This window comes from Suillus bovinus, assembly GCF_016758785.1.
Source record: "Suillus bovinus strain UH-Sbo-P2 chromosome Unknown EDB93scaffold_170, whole genome shotgun sequence".
Taxonomy (NCBI): domain Eukaryota; kingdom Fungi; phylum Basidiomycota; class Agaricomycetes; order Boletales; family Suillaceae; genus Suillus; species Suillus bovinus.
In genome coordinates this window covers 1-18,624 of record NW_024542226.1, presented here as the reverse complement: position 1 = coordinate 18,624, position 18,624 = coordinate 1, and the positions used below count along the sequence as shown (strand labels likewise).

The 18,624-nt window shown below is 47.7% G+C and overlaps 8 protein-coding genes across 8 annotated transcripts; 4 read left to right on the top strand and 4 right to left on the bottom strand.

The window, feature by feature from the left end:
• Positions 1–253: 253 nt before the first annotated feature.
• On the bottom strand, positions 254–2,226 carry EDB93DRAFT_1272748 (uncharacterized protein; the record flags this gene model as incomplete). The annotated part of the gene is made up of 5 exons (XM_041454355.1): positions 254–536; positions 751–993; positions 1,065–1,255; positions 1,502–1,670; positions 1,783–2,226. 5 exons carry the CDS (start codon positions 2,224–2,226, stop codon positions 273–275), a joined length of 1,311 nt encoding a protein of 436 aa, XP_041300852.1. The 3' UTR covers positions 254–272.
• A 1,898-nt stretch (positions 2,227–4,124) lies between these two features.
• On the top strand, positions 4,125–6,542 carry EDB93DRAFT_245960 (P-loop containing nucleoside triphosphate hydrolase protein). The gene is made up of 6 exons (XM_041455834.1): positions 4,125–4,316; positions 4,368–4,514; positions 4,565–4,707; positions 4,762–4,900; positions 4,952–6,417; positions 6,485–6,542. The coding sequence occupies exons 1-6, from the start codon at positions 4,311–4,313 to the stop codon at positions 6,498–6,500; spliced, it is 1,917 nt and encodes a 638-aa protein (XP_041300851.1). The 5' UTR covers positions 4,125–4,310; the 3' UTR covers positions 6,501–6,542.
• Positions 6,514–8,126, top strand: EDB93DRAFT_1096856 (uncharacterized protein; the record flags this gene model as incomplete). The annotated part of the gene is made up of 4 exons (XM_041446827.1): positions 6,514–6,894; positions 6,947–7,013; positions 7,077–7,868; positions 7,930–8,126. 4 exons carry the CDS (start codon positions 6,514–6,516, stop codon positions 8,124–8,126), a joined length of 1,437 nt encoding a protein of 478 aa, XP_041300850.1.
• A 545-nt stretch (positions 8,127–8,671) lies between these two features.
• Positions 8,672–10,764, top strand: EDB93DRAFT_1332763 (uncharacterized protein; the record flags this gene model as incomplete). Its single annotated transcript, XM_041455263.1, has 6 exons — positions 8,672–8,710; positions 8,769–8,814; positions 8,865–9,008; positions 9,063–9,203; positions 9,256–10,587; positions 10,650–10,764. 5 exons carry the CDS (start codon positions 8,672–8,674, stop codon positions 10,287–10,289), a joined length of 1,404 nt encoding a protein of 467 aa, XP_041300849.1. The 3' UTR covers positions 10,290–10,587; positions 10,650–10,764.
• On the bottom strand, positions 10,632–10,880 carry EDB93DRAFT_1096852 (uncharacterized protein; the record flags this gene model as incomplete). Its single annotated transcript, XM_041446826.1, has 1 exon — positions 10,632–10,880. A coding segment is annotated over one exon (249 nt), but the record flags the coding sequence as incomplete, so codon positions are not given.
• Positions 10,881–12,165: 1,285 nt separating this feature from the next.
• On the top strand, positions 12,166–14,370 carry EDB93DRAFT_245824 (uncharacterized protein). The gene is made up of 7 exons (XM_041455833.1): positions 12,166–12,355; positions 12,407–12,632; positions 12,692–12,902; positions 12,959–13,183; positions 13,238–13,833; positions 13,883–14,035; positions 14,079–14,370. Exons 2-6 carry the CDS (start codon positions 12,542–12,544, stop codon positions 13,990–13,992), a joined length of 1,233 nt encoding a protein of 410 aa, XP_041300847.1. The 5' UTR covers positions 12,166–12,355; positions 12,407–12,541; the 3' UTR covers positions 13,993–14,035; positions 14,079–14,370.
• A 215-nt stretch (positions 14,371–14,585) lies between these two features.
• EDB93DRAFT_245719 (adaptin N terminal region-domain-containing protein) lies at positions 14,586–17,406 on the bottom strand. Its single transcript, XM_041455832.1, has 9 exons — positions 17,262–17,406; positions 16,821–17,209; positions 16,485–16,769; positions 16,138–16,430; positions 15,923–16,088; positions 15,679–15,870; positions 15,444–15,620; positions 15,215–15,393; positions 14,586–15,150 (listed from the first exon to the last, which is right to left on the bottom strand). Exons 1-9 carry the CDS (start codon positions 17,383–17,385, stop codon positions 14,781–14,783), a joined length of 2,175 nt encoding a protein of 724 aa, XP_041300846.1. The 5' UTR covers positions 17,386–17,406; the 3' UTR covers positions 14,586–14,780.
• An 826-nt stretch (positions 17,407–18,232) lies between these two features.
• EDB93DRAFT_1109500 (uncharacterized protein) lies at positions 18,233–18,559 on the bottom strand (the record flags this gene model as incomplete). The annotated part of the gene is made up of 1 exon (XM_041447980.1): positions 18,233–18,559. A coding segment is annotated over one exon (327 nt), but the record flags the coding sequence as incomplete, so codon positions are not given.
• Positions 18,560–18,624: the final 65 nt, after the last annotated feature.

Genomic DNA, 18,624 nt, shown 5'->3' with positions numbered 1-18,624 from the left:
TGACGCCACTGATTGGGTTCGTGACGCGTGACGGTCCGACGGATGTCAAGTTGAACTTAATTCTATGGTGCAGTTCACCTATGCGCCGCTACTTTAGTGCAAAATTTCCAGCGTCGTGAAAAAAAGTCCTAGGATTTTTCCATCTTGCAAAAATGCTTAGCTTACTGATAGAAACATATTGTCAAGACCGATTTCGCATAGCGTTAAATTTGAGCAAGAAAAATTTTTGGACAAGACCCAAATTGGCGGTGAGGGCTACGGTACCGGTAAAATCAGTCGAAAAGACATGCAAGAGTCTCCGGTACACATCTATGAGATTTGTACTTCCTTGAACTGAACTCCTTGACCTGCAACTGTGCTGTTTTCATCTCCAGACCCGACCGGTAAGCACTCATCCACCTGTGCATCCGATGTTCCCATAAACGGATTGTACTGAGACGTACGGAAGCCATAGCCTTCGGCAAGTTGGTCTTGAGCGTTTCGAAGGTGTAATCGCAGTTCTCACGCAGATACCTCTTTACTGCCCCCCAAAAAAACTCGATAAAATTGAGCTCGCAGTGGTATTTTGGCAAGAAGATGCACAAGTGACCAGCAGCCTCAATGACATCTTGCACAAGTGGTTTCTGCTCGGCGAAATCTGGTTGAAGTTCGAGAATTCATTTGAGGCAGCAGTTTGTCGCCTCGTCAGGACACTTTGATTGGCACCTGCCTCGATGTCTCCCCTGCAAAAGACCACAGTTCCTGGAGAACAGCCCTGATGCCCTTCGGTTCGTTTGGGTGATCATGGTGATCGGAGGGAAACATCATGGGCTGAATAACTTTTTGCCCACCAGCATCAATGAACCAACCATCTTTCATCTGTGCCTGCTTGCCCCCCGGATTTATATTCATGCGCGAGATCAGCAACGCATCGTCGGCATATGCTGAGTGTCCCTGAGAATTATCGATGAGGAACAATGCCTGGTAACCAGGTCCTGTGAGCACGTTCGAATGCTGGAATTATTTTGTTGCGGAGCTTCCCCTATTTTCAGTTTCATGCATGATATCTGAACAACAACACCCACCTGCGCAACAAACATTTCCCCATTCCAGTATCTGTCGTAATTTTTGCCATACTCAATGGTGTGTGCTGCTTCCTCGAGATGTCCAACAGTCGAGCAAATGATACTACTCTGATGCAATCCTCGACCCACTCCTTTCTTTCTCAGCTTGTGCTTGCCATCCAGCACCCAGCTCATTGACTGTCCATCGTTTGCTTGAGTGGTCATCTCGTCATGTGCACAAATGACGAGCTGTGTTTCGACAAAATTGGAAGGAGGGATATCAGACTCCTTCTCGACATCTCCAACAACATATCGAACAAGACGACGCTCGTGTTCCATCATTGCAGGAAGAAAGACATTTTGTCGATATTCAACAACATCTGGTCGATCGTGGCCGTCAAAATACAGCCCTTTCTTGTATGCCATGAACCGAAATCCTTCAAGACGGAGCCAGCGACGGGCTGTGCTCAATGATACCCCATGCCCAACCTTCATGTGAATACGAGGAAAGAGCTCAAGCTCGATGTATCTCTTCAGCCCCTGGGGCATTTCAGTCTGCACAAGCCCCTCGAGATATTTCGTTGCTTCGGTATGGAGAAGTTCGTTATTGGTGAATTTCGCCAGCTTCTGAGAGGTCAATTGACCATTTGTTTGAGCGCATGAATGTGCGGAGCTCGGATGCGATCGCAGGGTCATCAAGGAGTGACGAAATCTTGGCATGCCGTCCCCATTGTGAAACTGGAAGCATTCTTGTTCGCATCCACTCATGAGTCCACCCACGAACCTGGCGTCCTCCCCACTTTGCAGCAAACCCGTTGGTCTCTGCAGCCATTTCGGAGGCCACCTTGAAACTATGCTTGTTCTTGACCACAAGCATTAAGTGAACCTCGATAGTACATGCACCACGTGCCTGTAAACCACGTGGACCCCCAGCAAACACCGTCTTTTTTGACTTCAAATGCTTCGTGATATCTTTGTACGCGTGCTCCAGGTCAGCTTGCTTTTGTTTTCGCTGCTCACGATATGGAACCTCGAGTTTTTGGCGTTTCCGAGGTAGTGCCGAGGAAACACGACTGGTGCCATCATGATCGTCACTGTGATCCATGTTGGTGTTGCTATCCCCGTCATCTTCATCACTTGAGAAATCAGAAAGGAAGCCCAGCAAGCTTGGAACATATTGCATGGCTGCGGGGCACGCTGCCTGATTGTGCACTGGTGCTATCACTGGCTTTTGTGCAGCACCCTTTTGTGTAAATGCACGCATCATGCTGATTTGTGGATCGGTACTGAACAGCCACACCAGTAAGTGTTCTGATCTGATGTGGTTGTTTACTGAAGAGTCCTGCTCACCTTGTCTTTGCATATTCACGAAAATCCTCTCGAGCACGAGCATCATGCAGTCGGCGCTCCTGGGTGCGCTTGGAGTGTCCATCATATCCTAATCCTCAGCTTCTCTCAGCTTTCTTCCAGTTCTCGCCTGTCTTGGGTCCAGCCACCTTCTGATAAGGTGTGGGTTCTGCCAGTGAGGTAACCTCGTCTCTCAACTGTGCCAAACTACTTTCAAGCTCTTCACCCGCCAGCTCAACAACACTCTCTCCGCTATCTGATTCTGAGTCCCAATCGATCTCAAATTCTGAGTCACTGTCGGGCTCAGGCAACGAGCAGTGAACACCGCCAGTAAAACCCGCAATCGAAGTTATTGTCGTCGTCGTCACGTTGTCGTTGTCGTTGTCAGGCTCCCGCACAGTAGCAGGATTCACTTGAATTTGTCGGGCGAGTCTCGCGCGAGCAGCTGCCAATTTGTGGTACTTGCGAGCCATTGTTCAAAGGTTGAAATAATTAACTTTAGCATGTACATAGTACTACACTTGTCTGTCGCGACTCGCAATCCGGACACCTTGTACACTACAGTGTACGAAGCACTTTTCCGACCTCTCGGATTAGCCCGAACTCAAAATGTATCTAGTCCTCGAAATTTGACTGCTTTGTACCGTAGAGTAGCGCAAATGCATTCTTTTGACTTGTAGATTAAGGCTACCTCGTTCGAATATTGAAAATCGAAGGGTTGAAAAAATTTCCGACGAAATTTGAAACATGTTGCAAGAAATGGTATTTATGGGTAACTGAGCAGGTATACAAGCAAGCAGATGGTAAATACAATCTACAGAAGCCCTCTGCTTGCAGTTTCGGCATCCAGTGAGGCCAAAATCTCTGTCATGAGCCCAACACGACGGTGGGAACGGTACTTCTTAACTGCGAAGGCTGCTTGGTGAGCATCGAGTCCTTTCCTGTTCAAACTTCAGCGCTGCCACATGACCACTCGAAAGCATCGATAAACGTACCGGTAGGCATCCATATAACGCCAAGCTTTGCGGAAAAAACGGCGAATAGTCAAAACATCACACATGTCGAGACATTGCGGAACCAGTGTTTTTGCCGTCGAGAATTTCCCATCAGTGACATTTCGATAGCCTGTACCACGCGGGAATATCAATGAGTCAAAATCACGACAGTAAACCGAGAAAAACTGACGGTACTTGGCATATCCCCAAAGCATCTCGATGGGGTTCAGTTCACAATGAGGTAATATGAACAGGGTTTCGGGGAGATGAACAGGGGATATGGAGCATGGGTAAATTTTTTCCGACGGAAAAATTTGAAACAAAATGGGAAATTTCGAAAAATTGCTTATTTTTGCTTGTTTCCTTGTAGAATTTTCATTGAGCAAAAAATTCGTACAATTAAGCTCCCTATAGAGACGGCACTCTAGTGCTTCGTACACTGTTCAGCGAAGCTGTGGTCGCTGCCGCACCTACCATTTTTAGCAACGGGATTAGAGTTGGAAATTTTGGCCCTCGATTTGGCGGTTGCCCCAAAGTAGCGGCGCATAGGTGAACTGCACCATAGCAGGTGCAAACTTATCTGCTACTACTTACTAGTGCCGCCCTGTAGCACTCTGTCACATAGCCCTCTATAACACTCTCAGGCAGCAATCCACCCCACTATGGGCCGGTTGTGCTGGTGGTACAATTTAGGCCACACTGGTTCCTATCTCATCCTGTGTGAATGCGCAACCGAGTCTACGGTTGCCTCGTGTCTCTAAGATCCGATTGTCGCAGACCTATAGACAGACCCTATCCTATCAGCTGTTATTGACTGGTGGCGATATTGTGCTATGTACATAAGATCATGACCGTTAACAGTAATTGTGTCCTCAGCTGGTATCTTATAGGCTCCCACTGGCAGAACGACCTAGTTTGACCCCAAATGAAGGTGAGACGTCTATAACATCAACGGCATCCATAATCAAAGTTTAAACGACAGACACCTTTCAAGAACGGCGATAATGATCGATGCACGGCACTGCTAAGTGGGACGATAGCAGCGATTGATACTGCGAAGGCTGTCGTGCCCAGTGTCATCGTGCAAAGCATTCTTTCTACAGTTTCGAACATTTTGGCTATCATAAGAGTAAGTCATTCTTGGACCATTTCAGATGTTGTTCTGATATTTTTGGATAGAATACCCTGCAGAATGAGGACAATTTCCGTGGATTGATGCAACATTGCCAAATGATTTATGATGTTGTCGTAAAGACCACGGAAGGTCAGACTGATAGTGACTCAAACAGTGAACTCAATGATATCATTATCAATCTTGAAAGGTGGGTTCTTCATTCAGATACATCAGGCATCGCGTGACACCAGACTCGGAGTAGCTGTGTCCAAAGCATTTATAATGAAGTTGTGTCTGCGAGTAAGCGCAACGTCGCTCAGAGAGCCCTTTCCGCGCTGTCCGACAAAAACAAAATAACATCTTGGGTGCAGGAATTGGACAGGCGCGTGTTGCTAATTAACGTAAGCTATCATTTCCTTCCAAGTTACCGCTGAACTGATCGTTTTCTAAAGACGCACCTGAGCATAATAACGCAGCGCAGAGTAGATCAACAGATCAGACAGATGAATAGACTGGGCATATCCACCGCATATGAAGACTGGCGCGTCGTCCTCCCGAGTCTACCTTCCCCTTTCTTTGGTAGAGATCATCTCATTGCCCATGTTATGGAACTACTTCTCAATCGGCATCATGTCACACTTTTTGGCCCAGGAGGTATCGGCAAGACCTCCCTCGCAAAAGCTACCATCCACGACTCAGTCATAGCTGAGAGGTTTCAAGGCCGTCGTTACTTTGTATCATTCGATGAACTCGATGCCTCTCGGATATCTACAGGAATAGTCAAGGAGCGGATTTGCAGAGCCGCCGGGTTGGACTGGCGCCTCAGTGAACGGTGGGAAGAAGTGACGGAATTTCTAACAGGCGCAGATACATTCCTGGTCATCGACCATGCAGACGCTCTTACTGCAAATCGAAACGCAGGCTCCGTGGCCCGTATCATTCACGACCTCGCATCATCATCCTCTGTGGTCCTCTTGTTGACGACCCGAAATAAACACACTGCACCTTACTCTACCGCTGTGAACGTTTCAACATTAGAACACAAGTATGCGAGGAAGGCCTTCGAGTGCGTATGCCAGCAACACATTTCTACGGCAATAATCGAAGAATTATTGGACGGTGTCGACAATCATCCGTTATCAGTCAATATCATTGCTCGTCAGGCGGCTCAACATGAATGGACTGGGGCAGAACTACTCTCCGCATGGAAAAAAAACCCAGTAGCGCTACTGGAGAACGGCGAAGGAACATCTCACAGCCTCCGTGCCACAATCGAACTCTCTTTGAATGCTCCGTCTGTGATCGCCCTTGGCGATGATGCTCGAAAGCTTCTCGAGATCATCGCCTTTTTCCCGCAGGGCCTCGACGCTAACAGGGTGAAAGCTCTTTATCCTTCTGCGACCACGGACGCGGATGCGCTCTGCGTGCATTCAATCACTCATTACGAGGGAAATTGTTTCACCATGTTGACGCCCGTGCGACTGTACTTGAGCCACAAAGTGCCAAACCCTGATGCAGGGTTTCTGGTTACGATCAGGAACATGTACTACGGAGAGCTCTCTGGTCCCATAGAACGATGTCAAGCTCTTGTTGAGGTCGAAGATGTCAATGTCGAACACCTTATTGCCTTCGACTTCAACAGGGCCATCAATTTAGACGACAGCTGCCGTGCTTGCCGATTATTCATAAAATACCTCGCAACATACAAACCACGAGAAACCGTTCTCACGACGATGCTTGAAGAACTTCCAGTGAGGTCCTCGGGGATCCTTGCCAGAGTTACTAGTAGTCGGCCTGTGAGGTCAAAGGCAGTTTCGCTCCACGAAAAGACCCTGCTTATGAAGTCCGCTAAGACGCTCGCATTGTTTATAGAACGCAGCAAGTTGACTTCTACCTTTCTGAGGACACTTTTTGTTCGGTAAGGATATCTTTATTCTGATTCTCTCTCGTATTAATATATAGCATCAGTGTCGATCTTCAAAAAGGCGGGCCCACCAATAATCAGCGTACATCAATGCATCCTAGATGTTTACGCCAATTGCAAACTGCTGCACGACCATTCCTGCGTCTTAAAAACCGTCATCATCAACCATCATTAACCACCACCCTCACAGCCACCGTGAAATGTATCCATTCTTGTGAATCTCTTGAACCTTTCCATTTTCTTCTGCAAGAGAACCGCGGTGTTCTTGTGTTGTTCACCACAGAAATATGCCACCTGAGTCGCAAGGCACAATTATTGTTTGAAGAATTTGCGCACGACAAAAACTCGACTAGTAGCCCTGTCGCATTTGTGCAAGTGGATCTCAATGCTTTGCGTGATGCAGCGGCAATTGGCATCAAGTTTGATGTCCGTGCTACCCCAACATTTATGTTTTTTGTAGGAGGAATGAAGGTTCGGCTTTTCCCAAGTTTCATTCCAATTGATGACTTATTTCATGTCGCAGGTATTTGAAATACAAGGCTACGACGTTCAAGAACTACGAATGCGGCTTTCAATGTTTTTACACCCAGGTTTGCTGAATTCAACTTGCTATATCACATTCTAGCTAACATCATTCGCCATGCATGCCATAGTTCATCCACACATACCGTTATCCCTTCCGGCTTTGGAAAAGCTGGGCCTTAAGCCCATTCTATTCAATCGGGTCCCCAATCTCGCTGCTATATCAGAGAAACTGACGAGTTTCCTTGATTCCGCTACAACTTGGTTCCTGCCTCTCGATACCTCCTTATCCAAAGTTGACACCATGGGAATGCTTTTTGGGACCGTGATTCCGTACGTCACGGCGGCGTTCACCACCTCGCAATGCTTGCCTCTACACCCTCTTTTCGATTTTTGGCACGACGTCACGAGCTCTATGTCATGGAATATGCCAGAAGACCAACTATTTCCACTGGTGGATTTATGGCGAATAGTGCTCCTCGACAAAAAAGTCTCCTCTTGGTGTGCCGATCGGAATGGTCTCGACAGCCCCCTTGTGCTACTTTTGTCTAAGGCGTGCGAAGGGTCTTCAAGAAACTATCTATTGACACTCCTTCGTATGCTTTCCAACGCATTTAACAACAGGGCCTTGGGACGGAAGATTCTCCTGTCAGCGCAAAACAATCTCGCTACCCTGCTGGAACATACTTTAGTTCATCAAGATACTGAAATTCGGAGAAGTGCTTCGAGCTTGACTTTTAACATCTTTGCGCATCTGCAAGAGCTTCGAGCAGAGAACTTATGCAAGGGCGACGAAGAAGGAGCTGATCATTCGGAGATGGAAATATGTATGACCCTGCTGAACGCAGAATGGGAAGCGTCAATCGCATGTGTAGTTCTTGCGGCTATCAGAAACGAGAGCGATGGTGGCATAGGTATGCTTTGTTCCCCTTCATCCATGTTTTGATGTCTGATTTGTAACTTTTGCGACAGTCTGCCGCCAAGTCGCAGCATTGGGACTTATTGTGCGCTTTTCCCCTTTCATCGATCACTTGCTGCAACTTCTCGGAGCCTTACACGCTCAAAGCACCCTGAAGAATAAGTTCAGAGAAAACCGCAGGAATTGGAATATGGAGGAAGCTGCTTGGGCGCTTTTGCAGGAAGTCGCGGATAAATTGTGCCCTCCGAGCGCTTCAATCTGAAGCACGGTTCATGGTATTGACATTCCTTCTTCATAAATCTACTGGCACTCTACTTGTCGATTTTTATTAGGCTGGCGAGTTGATGGCCACATGATACATTGCATGTACACAGCCTAGTGCGTTTACAGAACGCGACACTTGTAAATTGTTCCACTACTTCATCACCCCTGAAGCCTAGGCTCGTGAGCAGCCTGTTTCATACGACCAGCAAGTCGAGTGGCGTCATCATAAGAACATGAGTCTCTCGCAACAGTACTTCAAAGGTAACACAAATACAGTGAAGGAGATGCTAGAAACGACAGTGTACCAAGATGATTCATCGAGGAGACAGCTGTGTGACACCGTGCTTTGGAGGACGTGAGCTGTCCGTAGTAGATCTCCTCGACAGCAATTGGATTGGCCTCACTGAAGATGATCCCTAGGTGTGAGTTAACTTGCGCAACAAAGGAGACATAGCCTAAGTCACCGTAATCGTGGGAACTCTTAGATCCAATAGGCAATATTTTGTGATCAGCTTCGAATCTCTGATACAAGTGAATTCAGACATGTCGGTCTTACCCCAGATTTCAGTCCGCCTTGCCATCGTACAGTCAGCATCTCAAAGTCAGTGTTCAAGTAGCTCATTACTTGTTTCCTCCTCAGGCCATCACCGTCTTGAAACACAAGCCGAAGGACCAGTCCATTCCAAGTTGGTTGCTTTGAGACTCGTTCACAGACTTTTATGACATGGTTAAGCAGGCTATCTCCTCGATCTTCAGTCGCATTTTTCTTTTTCCGACGATAGCCAGAAAACGTCTGATGGGCATGCATGGAGGAATCATGCGCTCTCACTAGAAAGAGAACTTGAGTCCTTGAAACAAAAGCGGGAAGAGGATGAAGCAGGTGCGTTCGAGTCTTCGAATATTGTTCCTTCTAAACCTTACTATCATCTTTTAGAACTCGTGCATCTGCGGCAAAACGCGACTAAGGACTTGCCAGACGACTCGGACGTTGTTCCCTCAAAGAAAAAAACGAAGAAGGTGGGCAAAACTCAGGAACTTCAACTTCGGGACAATGACTGGCCTGCAAAACGGGGAGGTACGAATCTCATATATTCGCCTCGTTTTCCTTGACTCATGACTAGTGGAAGAACGTCTCAATGCGACAGGCCAATTATCATCATCCCTCACCGGAGCGTTCACCTCCCTCCAAAGTGTTCTCAACTCAGTAAGTTCGCAGACAGGTGACGGACCACTAGGCAACTCGGGCCTGCTAGCTGCGATCACTCGTACAATTAACGCCATCGGTAAATTCCTAGACCTCCAAAATATTTTGACATCTTCTGTGCCAATGGAACTCAACGAGACGAGAATTGCAATGGCCTCCCCACTCCTGGTCCATCTCTTGCGTGTCGCTCTTCCAGCCCTCTTCCACCAAGACATCAGCAATTCCAGCAGCACCGCTGTATCCCGCCTCGTCGACACCTTGTTTGTTCCTATTGTATGCAGTTTCACTCCCGTATCCCGGGCATACATTATGCACCATCTAGACGCAAGCTTGGTTAAAAAATCTTCGAAAGGCCGCAAGGGAAGCGAAAAGGTATCGAAACCTCCCAGCCAAACACTCGTTCCCGACCCTCGTATGGACCTTTTGACTCTTCTCGGCGAGGCGCTGAATACGTTAGACTCGATATCACCCCGCCACTCTGGGTATACAGATGGCATCAGGGAGCGCATAGCACTGGAGTCGATTCGGGCGCTAGAGTCTTTGCTCTCTACAACAACTACCGACGGGACTATTGGCAGCAATGCAACTTCAGAGGAAGCGTCTTGTGGCCCGGAATCATCGCAGGCGTCGAATCTACACAAACGGAGAACTGTGCTCGATAGAAAGGATAGGCTCGAGTCCCTAGTGCGGAAAGATGCGACATGGTATCTATGCCACATACTCAACTCTTGCGTTAGCACAGGCGGACCGAAAGACGGGCTTGTATCTATGCTCAACGGTGCTCTTTTTGATGGTGCTGCAAGAATCATGAAGATGTGCATCTCCATGGACTGTGACGGTGTTGCGCAAGTTGGAAGGAGGTGTGCCATCGATGTGATGTGCCGAAATATGGTCTTGGCCGCTTGTGAAAAGACAGTCAGTGCCATACCTCAAGAGAAACTTCGCTGTAATGTTTAGTAGCTTTCGTTGACTATGATTTTGCTTCACTCTGTACAGAACAAACACAATACCAATCTTGGAGGTTTATTTAGTTGATAAGTGGTAGAATCGATCGTCACTTGATTCCAGACATCGTGTCCAGGCAGCCCTTTCTTCCACAAATTCTAGAATGTCTTCGTCAGAGGGCTGACGTTCCATATCTTTAAACCAACAACTCTGGATGAAATTCCAGTCGCTGTCCTCGACAACAGACCCGGGCGGCCTTCTGGGGCTTGTTCCGCGTGATATGTTGTTAATTATGATTGCGGATGTAGTGGTATGGGACCTTGCCCTTCAATACCTGCAGAGATGTGAGCTGATTCAATATTGATAATCCAGGTTACGTGCCAGTAGCATGATCCCTATGAAAGAGTATACATCACTTTTCGGAGAGAATACCGGCGCCGACTCATTGCCTTCATCGTCGAGCGCCAAGCATTCTGGGGCCATGTAGGGTGCAGTTCCTCCGCAATAGGTTGGCACTAATGCTTGACTTCTTCTCTCAGGAACGAGAGCAGAAAGACCAAAATCGGCGAGACTTGCTTTTCCATCTTTATCAACGAGAACATTATTCTAAACAAGCTTCAGTTGTGCTTTTACACAACTCATAATTGTGTATGCACGCCACTCAAGTCACCATGGGTAATTGACGGTGAATGCACTGCCTCGATCCGTGTTAGATGTGGTGAATAATCTGGAGCAATGCCTGTCATTTTCGTCGAACTAACCGCACTCCTACAGAGCGACAGAAGCAATTGTTGAGGATTATGGATGAATGATCAGGTTCATCAGCGAGGTGGGCCGTAGGGTCAATTCAAAATCCGCCTCTATGGTTGTCAATAGTCGAGACTCTCACAAAGAGTTTCGAAAATGACGACGGTGGTGAGTGAGAACACGCGACTTACATTACGCTGCACCACTCAATCGTGATTTTTGCAGTGTTCTGGCGTTACGACAAGCTGACCTCGGTAGCAAAGCCCATGATAGCGCAAGTTTCGAGTTGCATCAGATTGAATATAATTGGTTGCCATGACGAGCGTCGCCATGGATGATTCCTTACTCAAGTCCATCAACCTTGACCTGCTCATGCACACTCGCGCAGAGGATGCTTGTGAGCGCATATTCGCCCTGTCCTGTTCGGAAGCCCTCTGGTGTGAACAGGGCGGGAAGCTCATTAGTTCGTTCTCGTGTCATCCATGTCATCGAGGATAATGCTAACACCCCACCAACTATTTTCTTTCCGTCGGGAGACAGCGCTATGGTCCATACTTCACTGTCTCCGTGCCGCCAGTCTGCTCCTAACTGTTTTCCACTTTCCAAGTTCCACACTCGGAGCGAGCCATCCAATGAACAAGTAATGATCCGCTGTCCACCTGATAGGTGTATGACATCCGAGACCCATTCGGTGTGTCCTTCAAATTTTTGGCAGGGTGTTATCACTAACGTCTCTTTTGTTTTAGTGGGTGAAGACATGCTCTAGTTTGAGAATTCCTAGTACCGAGTGTAGCGTCATTTCAGCTTTTCATTGATGAAATTCCAAAATCATTACTTACTAAGACAACTTGAATGACAGGTGGATAGCGGGGCACAATGAACGTTTCTGTCAACTCAGAGTTGAATTCACTGCCTCCTGATACGTCTTACTAATATGCCTCATCCTTGTGTTCCCTTCACAGCTTATACACCATGGGCTGTGCAGTTGACGCCCAAGTGTCATATCGGTTAGTTTATTTTCAATCATCAGGGAAGACAAGACGGCCGTTCGTTGCGAGGTGTCCTCGTGCATCCTCAATATCCACACTATTGAGGGGGAGTATGAGTTATGTTACCTATCTGCTGGCTAGCCAGTCATTTAACGAAACAGCAAGCAGTAGCAGGCCACTTTTCGAGAGACTCCTTGACCATCTCGGCAACGTCTTTACCCTTCGCACCTCCAGCTACAAAACCCTTGGTACCGGTCTATTGACTGTAGATAAGCTCGCCATGGTATATGCTCTTGCCTGCATACCAACAACAAATCGATTTTCCATGTAATGAACTTGAGCGCTAGTGAGTGGTGGTGGTGACGATAACCTTGACTAATGGTGTGGCAGTAGTGTGCTATGCACAGCGGCCAGAATGGCAGTAAGGCCAAGCAAGTCCGAAGATGATGAGATTGAAGTACTTCGGGCCGCCGGCAACCGCTCGCTCATCGTTGATTACATAAGTTTATCAGATCATTCAAATCAACCATGGAGCCCACTGTGAGCAGCACTGCCGAGCTCAGACAATGGTTCACCACCTATGGTGGTTTTATTCACCCGTCCGTATCTTTGTCTCAAGGTGCTCGATCTAACACGTAGACATTTTATATCCTTTCCGCCGTTTACTTTTACCGTCAGGCAAATTTGGACTCTCTGCCATCGCGCAAGACACTATCGATGCTGACACTACGATCGTATCTTGCCCATTTTCGCTGGCCATCGACGTGGAGTGTTCTCTGCATGCTCTTACAGCGCTATTTGGCGAACCGACTCTCCTTGGCCTGCGGTCGTGGTCGGAAAGGCAGCTTATTTGTACTTACATATGCTTACACTGGATCTTCCCCGAAAGGTGCGTTCAACTGATTTTGACTGTCTCTGTGCGTATATGAGTATCATACATGACAGCCAAACTCCTGATGTTCTTCGACACCTTCCTTACTTGAAAAGCCTCCCACCTGCGGACACACTGCTGACGCCCCTTCAATTTACACCATCCGAACTCGAGGCTTTCCGAGGAACTAATATCTACGGCGCTACCCGTGATCGTCAGGAAAGCTGGAATGCTGAGTGGAATAAATGTCAAACCTTTATCCACGCAATTGATCCGGATTGGGCTGAAAGATACACCTGGTATGCGTCTCCCGTGTTTTTTCTTCTTCGCATACGCCCCTCAAACCAGATCAGGGACAAATATCTAAGAGCATCAACCTATCTTTCAACCCGCGCATTTCCATCCACGCTTCTATCTCGATCTCCTACGCTACAGACCACCCCCTCGACTTATCCATTCATGCTTCCGGGCGTGGATATCCTCAACCATTCTCGTGGACAGCCTGTTTCTTGGTGCACATCATATCCGGAAGGAAGTACGGAGGAAAGAGATGGGTCGGCCACTATTTCCATCATTTCACATACCACGACGCCTGTTGGTGAAGAAGTCTTCAACAACTATGGGCTCAAAGCGAACGATGAGCTGATTCTCGGATATGGCTTCTCGCTCCCACAAAATCCGGATGATAAAATTACGCTACAGCTAGGTGGGTCCCCTCACAAGTGGGCGATCGGCCGTCTCGCAAGCGGTGCGGAAGGACTTTGGAATGAAGTGAGGCAATTGGTGGCTGAAACCCCAGAGGAGATAGGGTATGAAGACGATTTAGAAGCAGCACAGTTGTTGTTGGAAATGGTTCAGAAGAAGTACGATGTACTTCCCGATCTCCTGGATGAGAACGCCGCTGCCATACGCCCAGCGGTGAGACTGATGCTCAAACATTACCTAGAAGGTGGGCCATCGGGAAAGTCGTTGCGGGATTTTCTGATGTCGTTTGCTAGGACAACGTGACATTCTTAATTCATTGAAAATACACTTCAAGGAGAGACAAGAAGCCGCGGTAGCGGCCGCAAAGGATGAAGGCATTGAATTAGTATTTGATGATGAATGAATACGAAGACCTTCAAAGAGTTTATCGGGGGCGCACATCAAAGGTGCCTACAACATATGTGTAAGAGCCGTGTCTAAAAGAGATAGTCCAGTGTTGTGAGCATTCAGACCATGGATGATTTCTCGTCAAGTCGCGAGTCTGAAGGATGCGTATTTCCATGGGGCTTAAACGTAATATTAGCTTGGTTATCATCACGATACCAAATGAAATACCTCCCGAGGAATATACCACCAAGTCCAGATCATCCCTGCCGGAACGAATACGCGCGAGTAGGACAACTTGTTGTAGGGCAGTCACATCAATCCATCGATTCAAGTTGGACCATATACAATGCGCATTACGTCTCCGTAATGGTCGCTTTCCTTTCAGTTCCTTGACCCACCACGTGCGAAATGACATACTCGCGGCGGAACTTCAGGCGACACGGTTGTATATCATGTAGTACATAACCTAAGATCATGATCAACATAGTATCGACCATTTTGACAGGAATCGTTCGTCGAAGCTTGACATTAATGCCCGTCTGGATTGGCGTGATTTCAAAACTGATAGTGAGAAAACTTCCAGCTCAGAAGCCGAAAGCGCAGTTTTAGACTCCATGCATGACAGCAATAAACGCCAAACATTGTATGCCACGAAGTGACGAACACATTGTGACAAGTATGACTAGCCCATCCGTTCCTCAAAAACAGAACATATCAACCAGACATGTATGTGTACCATACGTACAAGGCCGGTAGTAACGGCACTGAAGAAACACGTACATGTGCATGGAGATGTCAAGTACGTTAGAACAGCCCTAACAAGTCCTCCTGGGGCTGCGCATTCTGAGCCGGCTGGGAGGGTACCGCTGGCGACCCTCCAAATCCCTCAAAAGGTGAGGACAGGGATGTCATCGTCGGCGATAGCGCCGTTGACGGTGATCCTGCACCCGTATCCATAGTTTCCATACCACCGAAGATCGACACGAGGTCGTCTAGTGGATTCGTGGAAGTGCCTGATAGGAAATTTGCCGCAGCAGGTGTCGAAGGAAGTATTTGAGTGGCAGCGAGTCCAGAAGGTTGCCCATCCTGCGCGGAATCATCACCGAAGTCGAGAAGATTCTCCGCTTGTTGACCAGCAACAACCGTCTGGAGGGCCTTCTGAGCATCTGAGATTCTGTAGTTACACGATGAGTCGTCAACTCTGTAGAAACAAACAAAACTGGCTAGCGGGCACTCACTCTGATCCTTTGCGTTGCACTGAGTCAGCACCAACCCGTCCATGACCAACAAAGGTTTGAGCAGGTTTGTGGTAAACACTTGCTAACGATGATATTTCGCCGAGGAGTTCTTCAAGCAACGCTGGCGAAACAGTTGTTCTTGGGATAGAAATCGGTGGCCGATGAGCCAGGACAACAGCCTTTTTAAGTTGATTAGCACCATCGACCAAGGCTCGGAAATTGTTCACACCTTCGCTGCGCCAGGGTCTGTTGACAAGAGTCTCCAATATATGTAAGCGCGGTCCCGCACATCTGGTGAATCGCAATCCTTCGTTGCCGTATTCAGCACACGCTGAACAACTCCTTGGGATGAGTCAGGCTTCTTCAAGAACAACTTGACCACTGCAGTCAACGTTTGAAGCTGAACCTGTTGCGGAAGATCAGGACTCATAGCACAATAATAAGGTAACGCGAAATTTGAATACCTGGTACGATTCCTCGGTGAAAGAGTCCACAAATATCCCCAACAGTTCATCCGCGTTGTCGATCTTGTCGGCATACTCGCCGATAATCCAAATCAAGGATGCTTTCGCTTCTGGCTCATCCAGCTCTTCCAAATTAGCGCAGAGTGTAGGGATTACACCTTCGTATGTAGAGGGGTACTTCCTGAAGATATCCTAAGAGGGATATCATTACGAAGGTGACAAGAAGCTAGATATCACTACGTACCTTCATGACAACCACGGCTTCTTGGACCACATAGCTGACGCGAGTATTGATGAGCTCTAACAACACGTTCACACAACGTTCCGCTGCGCTCTCAATTAAGATCGCTGTTTGGCCGATGGCTTTGATGCTCTTCCGGACGAAATCAACATCAACCTCTGACGAATATCTGACCAACACAGTCAGCGATGTAAACCACAGAAATCGGCGTGACTCACTCTTTCAGCTCGCTCAACAATGCATCCACGTTGGTATCATTCGCCAATCGAACCATGATATCAAGCTTCTCGATCTTGACGTATAACGGGTCGTTGTATTTACAGAAGAATACCCTCATTTCGTTCGAAAGGAGATCGGATCGTTTTTGAAGGAGAAGGTTAATATTGCGCAGCGCGACCCATTGTACTTCTGGCGGGGACGATAGCAGGGTGACCAGTGGTGGGGCCATTTTGCGGATCAACTGCTTAACGAGATCGTCTCGTCGAACATTGCGTATATGGATCATGATGACCTTGAGATGTAAAGGTCAAGTCATGGCAAGGGCCGGATGAGCGACACTGTGTACCTTCACTGCGGCAAGAACAACACTACCATTTACATGCTGGAATTGAGGTACGACGCGCTCGCAAATGTGCTCACTCTCTTTGTCGTCTGATGCGTCATACCGTGCCAGAGCATTCAGAATTGCAACTCGACCCCATTCTGAACACTCGTTGAGGGCGATGAGTAACTTGTTCAAGATAGCGGAGGTGATGGAGAATACGGCGGGGTCGGAAGTAGAGTCAGATGGTTGGTTGGAGATTGCTGAGTTGTGGATGTCTGTAAGCGCTGCAACTGTATTTGCTACGACCTAAATGCAAATATGAGGCCTACTCAGTGAGATAGAAAGATATAAGATTACCATAGGGTTGCTATCTGAGATCATATCACGAAGCTGATCCAAGAAACCGTTCTCGATGACCAGCTCGGGCTTGAGATCATACAGCTTCGCAACGCAGAGCGCAGCCGTCTTTCGAACATAAGGGTTGTCATCTCGTAAGGCGCGTTGAAGAGGGTCGCAGAGATAGTCTATAATCTTCTCTGCACGCAGACACCCCATAGTTCGAATCGCCAGTGCGCGTACGAGAGGGTTAGGATCCTCGGAGTCCTTGACGAAGGTGTTCACGGCCAATATGACGAGTTCTGGCTGTGTCTTTGCATAATTCATGAGATACAGATACACGAGCTTCTTCTGTTCGAGATCATCGGTCTGCATATTCTTGAGAACATCGGGGAACAGGCCGCTGACGTCTGTAGGGATGTGTTAAGCACGTTGAGCAGATCGAGCGAGAAAGTGCAGCACCTTTGCCAACGGTCATAGATGCTATGACACGCTTGATCGCATCTTTTCGTTTATCGCGGTACTCGCTATTGAGATCCACGCTGAGCTCATAGTTTTCGCCTTTCCGTGGTGCTCGTATGCTCATTGGCAAAGGATAGAGATTATCCCATTACATAATCACACTTGTCTCGGTTTTGCCGTCACTACCGCATCCGTGGAACTTGAGCTTGAATTACTACAGTGAGAGCGACAATCGTCTGGTATACAAGTTTGTCATATCTTCCGCTCTTGGAGACTGTATCGGAATTATCTCTAAGTGTCCATACTATCACCCTCTGCCTGTTGTGGAGAAATGTGAAGGGGAATCCGTCCCTGACATATTCGAGTCCCTTCTCAAGTTTGGGGTCTCTACAAATTTTTGTCGTCCAGCGTTCAGCTTGAACTTGAGCTACGTTTGGGATGATGCATACCGTCTGACATTATATGTCTATTTTTCAGCGTATTTTCGGCGACGCTCGTACCAAGCTGCGCTTTTGTCGGGTCCATAGAGATGCTCATGGATCTGGGGTGCCGCAAGTCTTGTAGAAACAGGATCTTGGTGTCTAGGGAAGCTTCTTCCGCCTCCAGGTTTTGGAGTTGCTCAAGGAGGAGAGGAATACGGTCAACGACTGTAGATGCGAGCTCGCTAAGCGGGATGCAAGCGAGGCTGTTTCTGGAATGCTGCATGGTGAATGAACGAGCCTGCGACAATACTGGCCCTGGTTACCGGTGGCGAGAGGAGAGAATACTAATCTGATGATAATTTTGCAGTGAATAGTGAGTTGTTGACGAAGACCAAAAGCTGGACCTCCTTATAGCCTGAGGTAAGTTCAATTAGAACCACCCGTTTCGATTGATATTGATTTTGGTATGCATTGTAGACTTGATTCTGAAATATGGCAGTGGTGTTCCAGGCTGTGACAAGATCTAGAGATAGCATTTGCGTAGAATGGCTACAATTCATTCTCGGTAAATGGACCGGAAAACAACTCGTCGGATGCCCTCCTTGCTATATCATTGCCGTCATCATTAAATGCTGCCCGGATTGCTTCATCTCTAGTCCTACATGCGTCGACGCCTTCGACCACTCGAATTTCTCCTTGTCGTCTAGCTCCCCTTACAAGTTCTGATGTATGCAGTAGTCGAAGATCCTGGTAATCAGTGAACACTCGCAACAACAATTCTGTCGACAGCTGATCGGCAGATGGATTGTGCTTCCCCAGGAGCCGCACAAAATGGTAAATGTCTTCGAAGGCTTGATTGGCACCTTGACCCAAATGCTAGATGCAATTATATCGATCAGCGCCATGAAAGTCGATGGCAACGCTACGTACCGGAGTGGTTG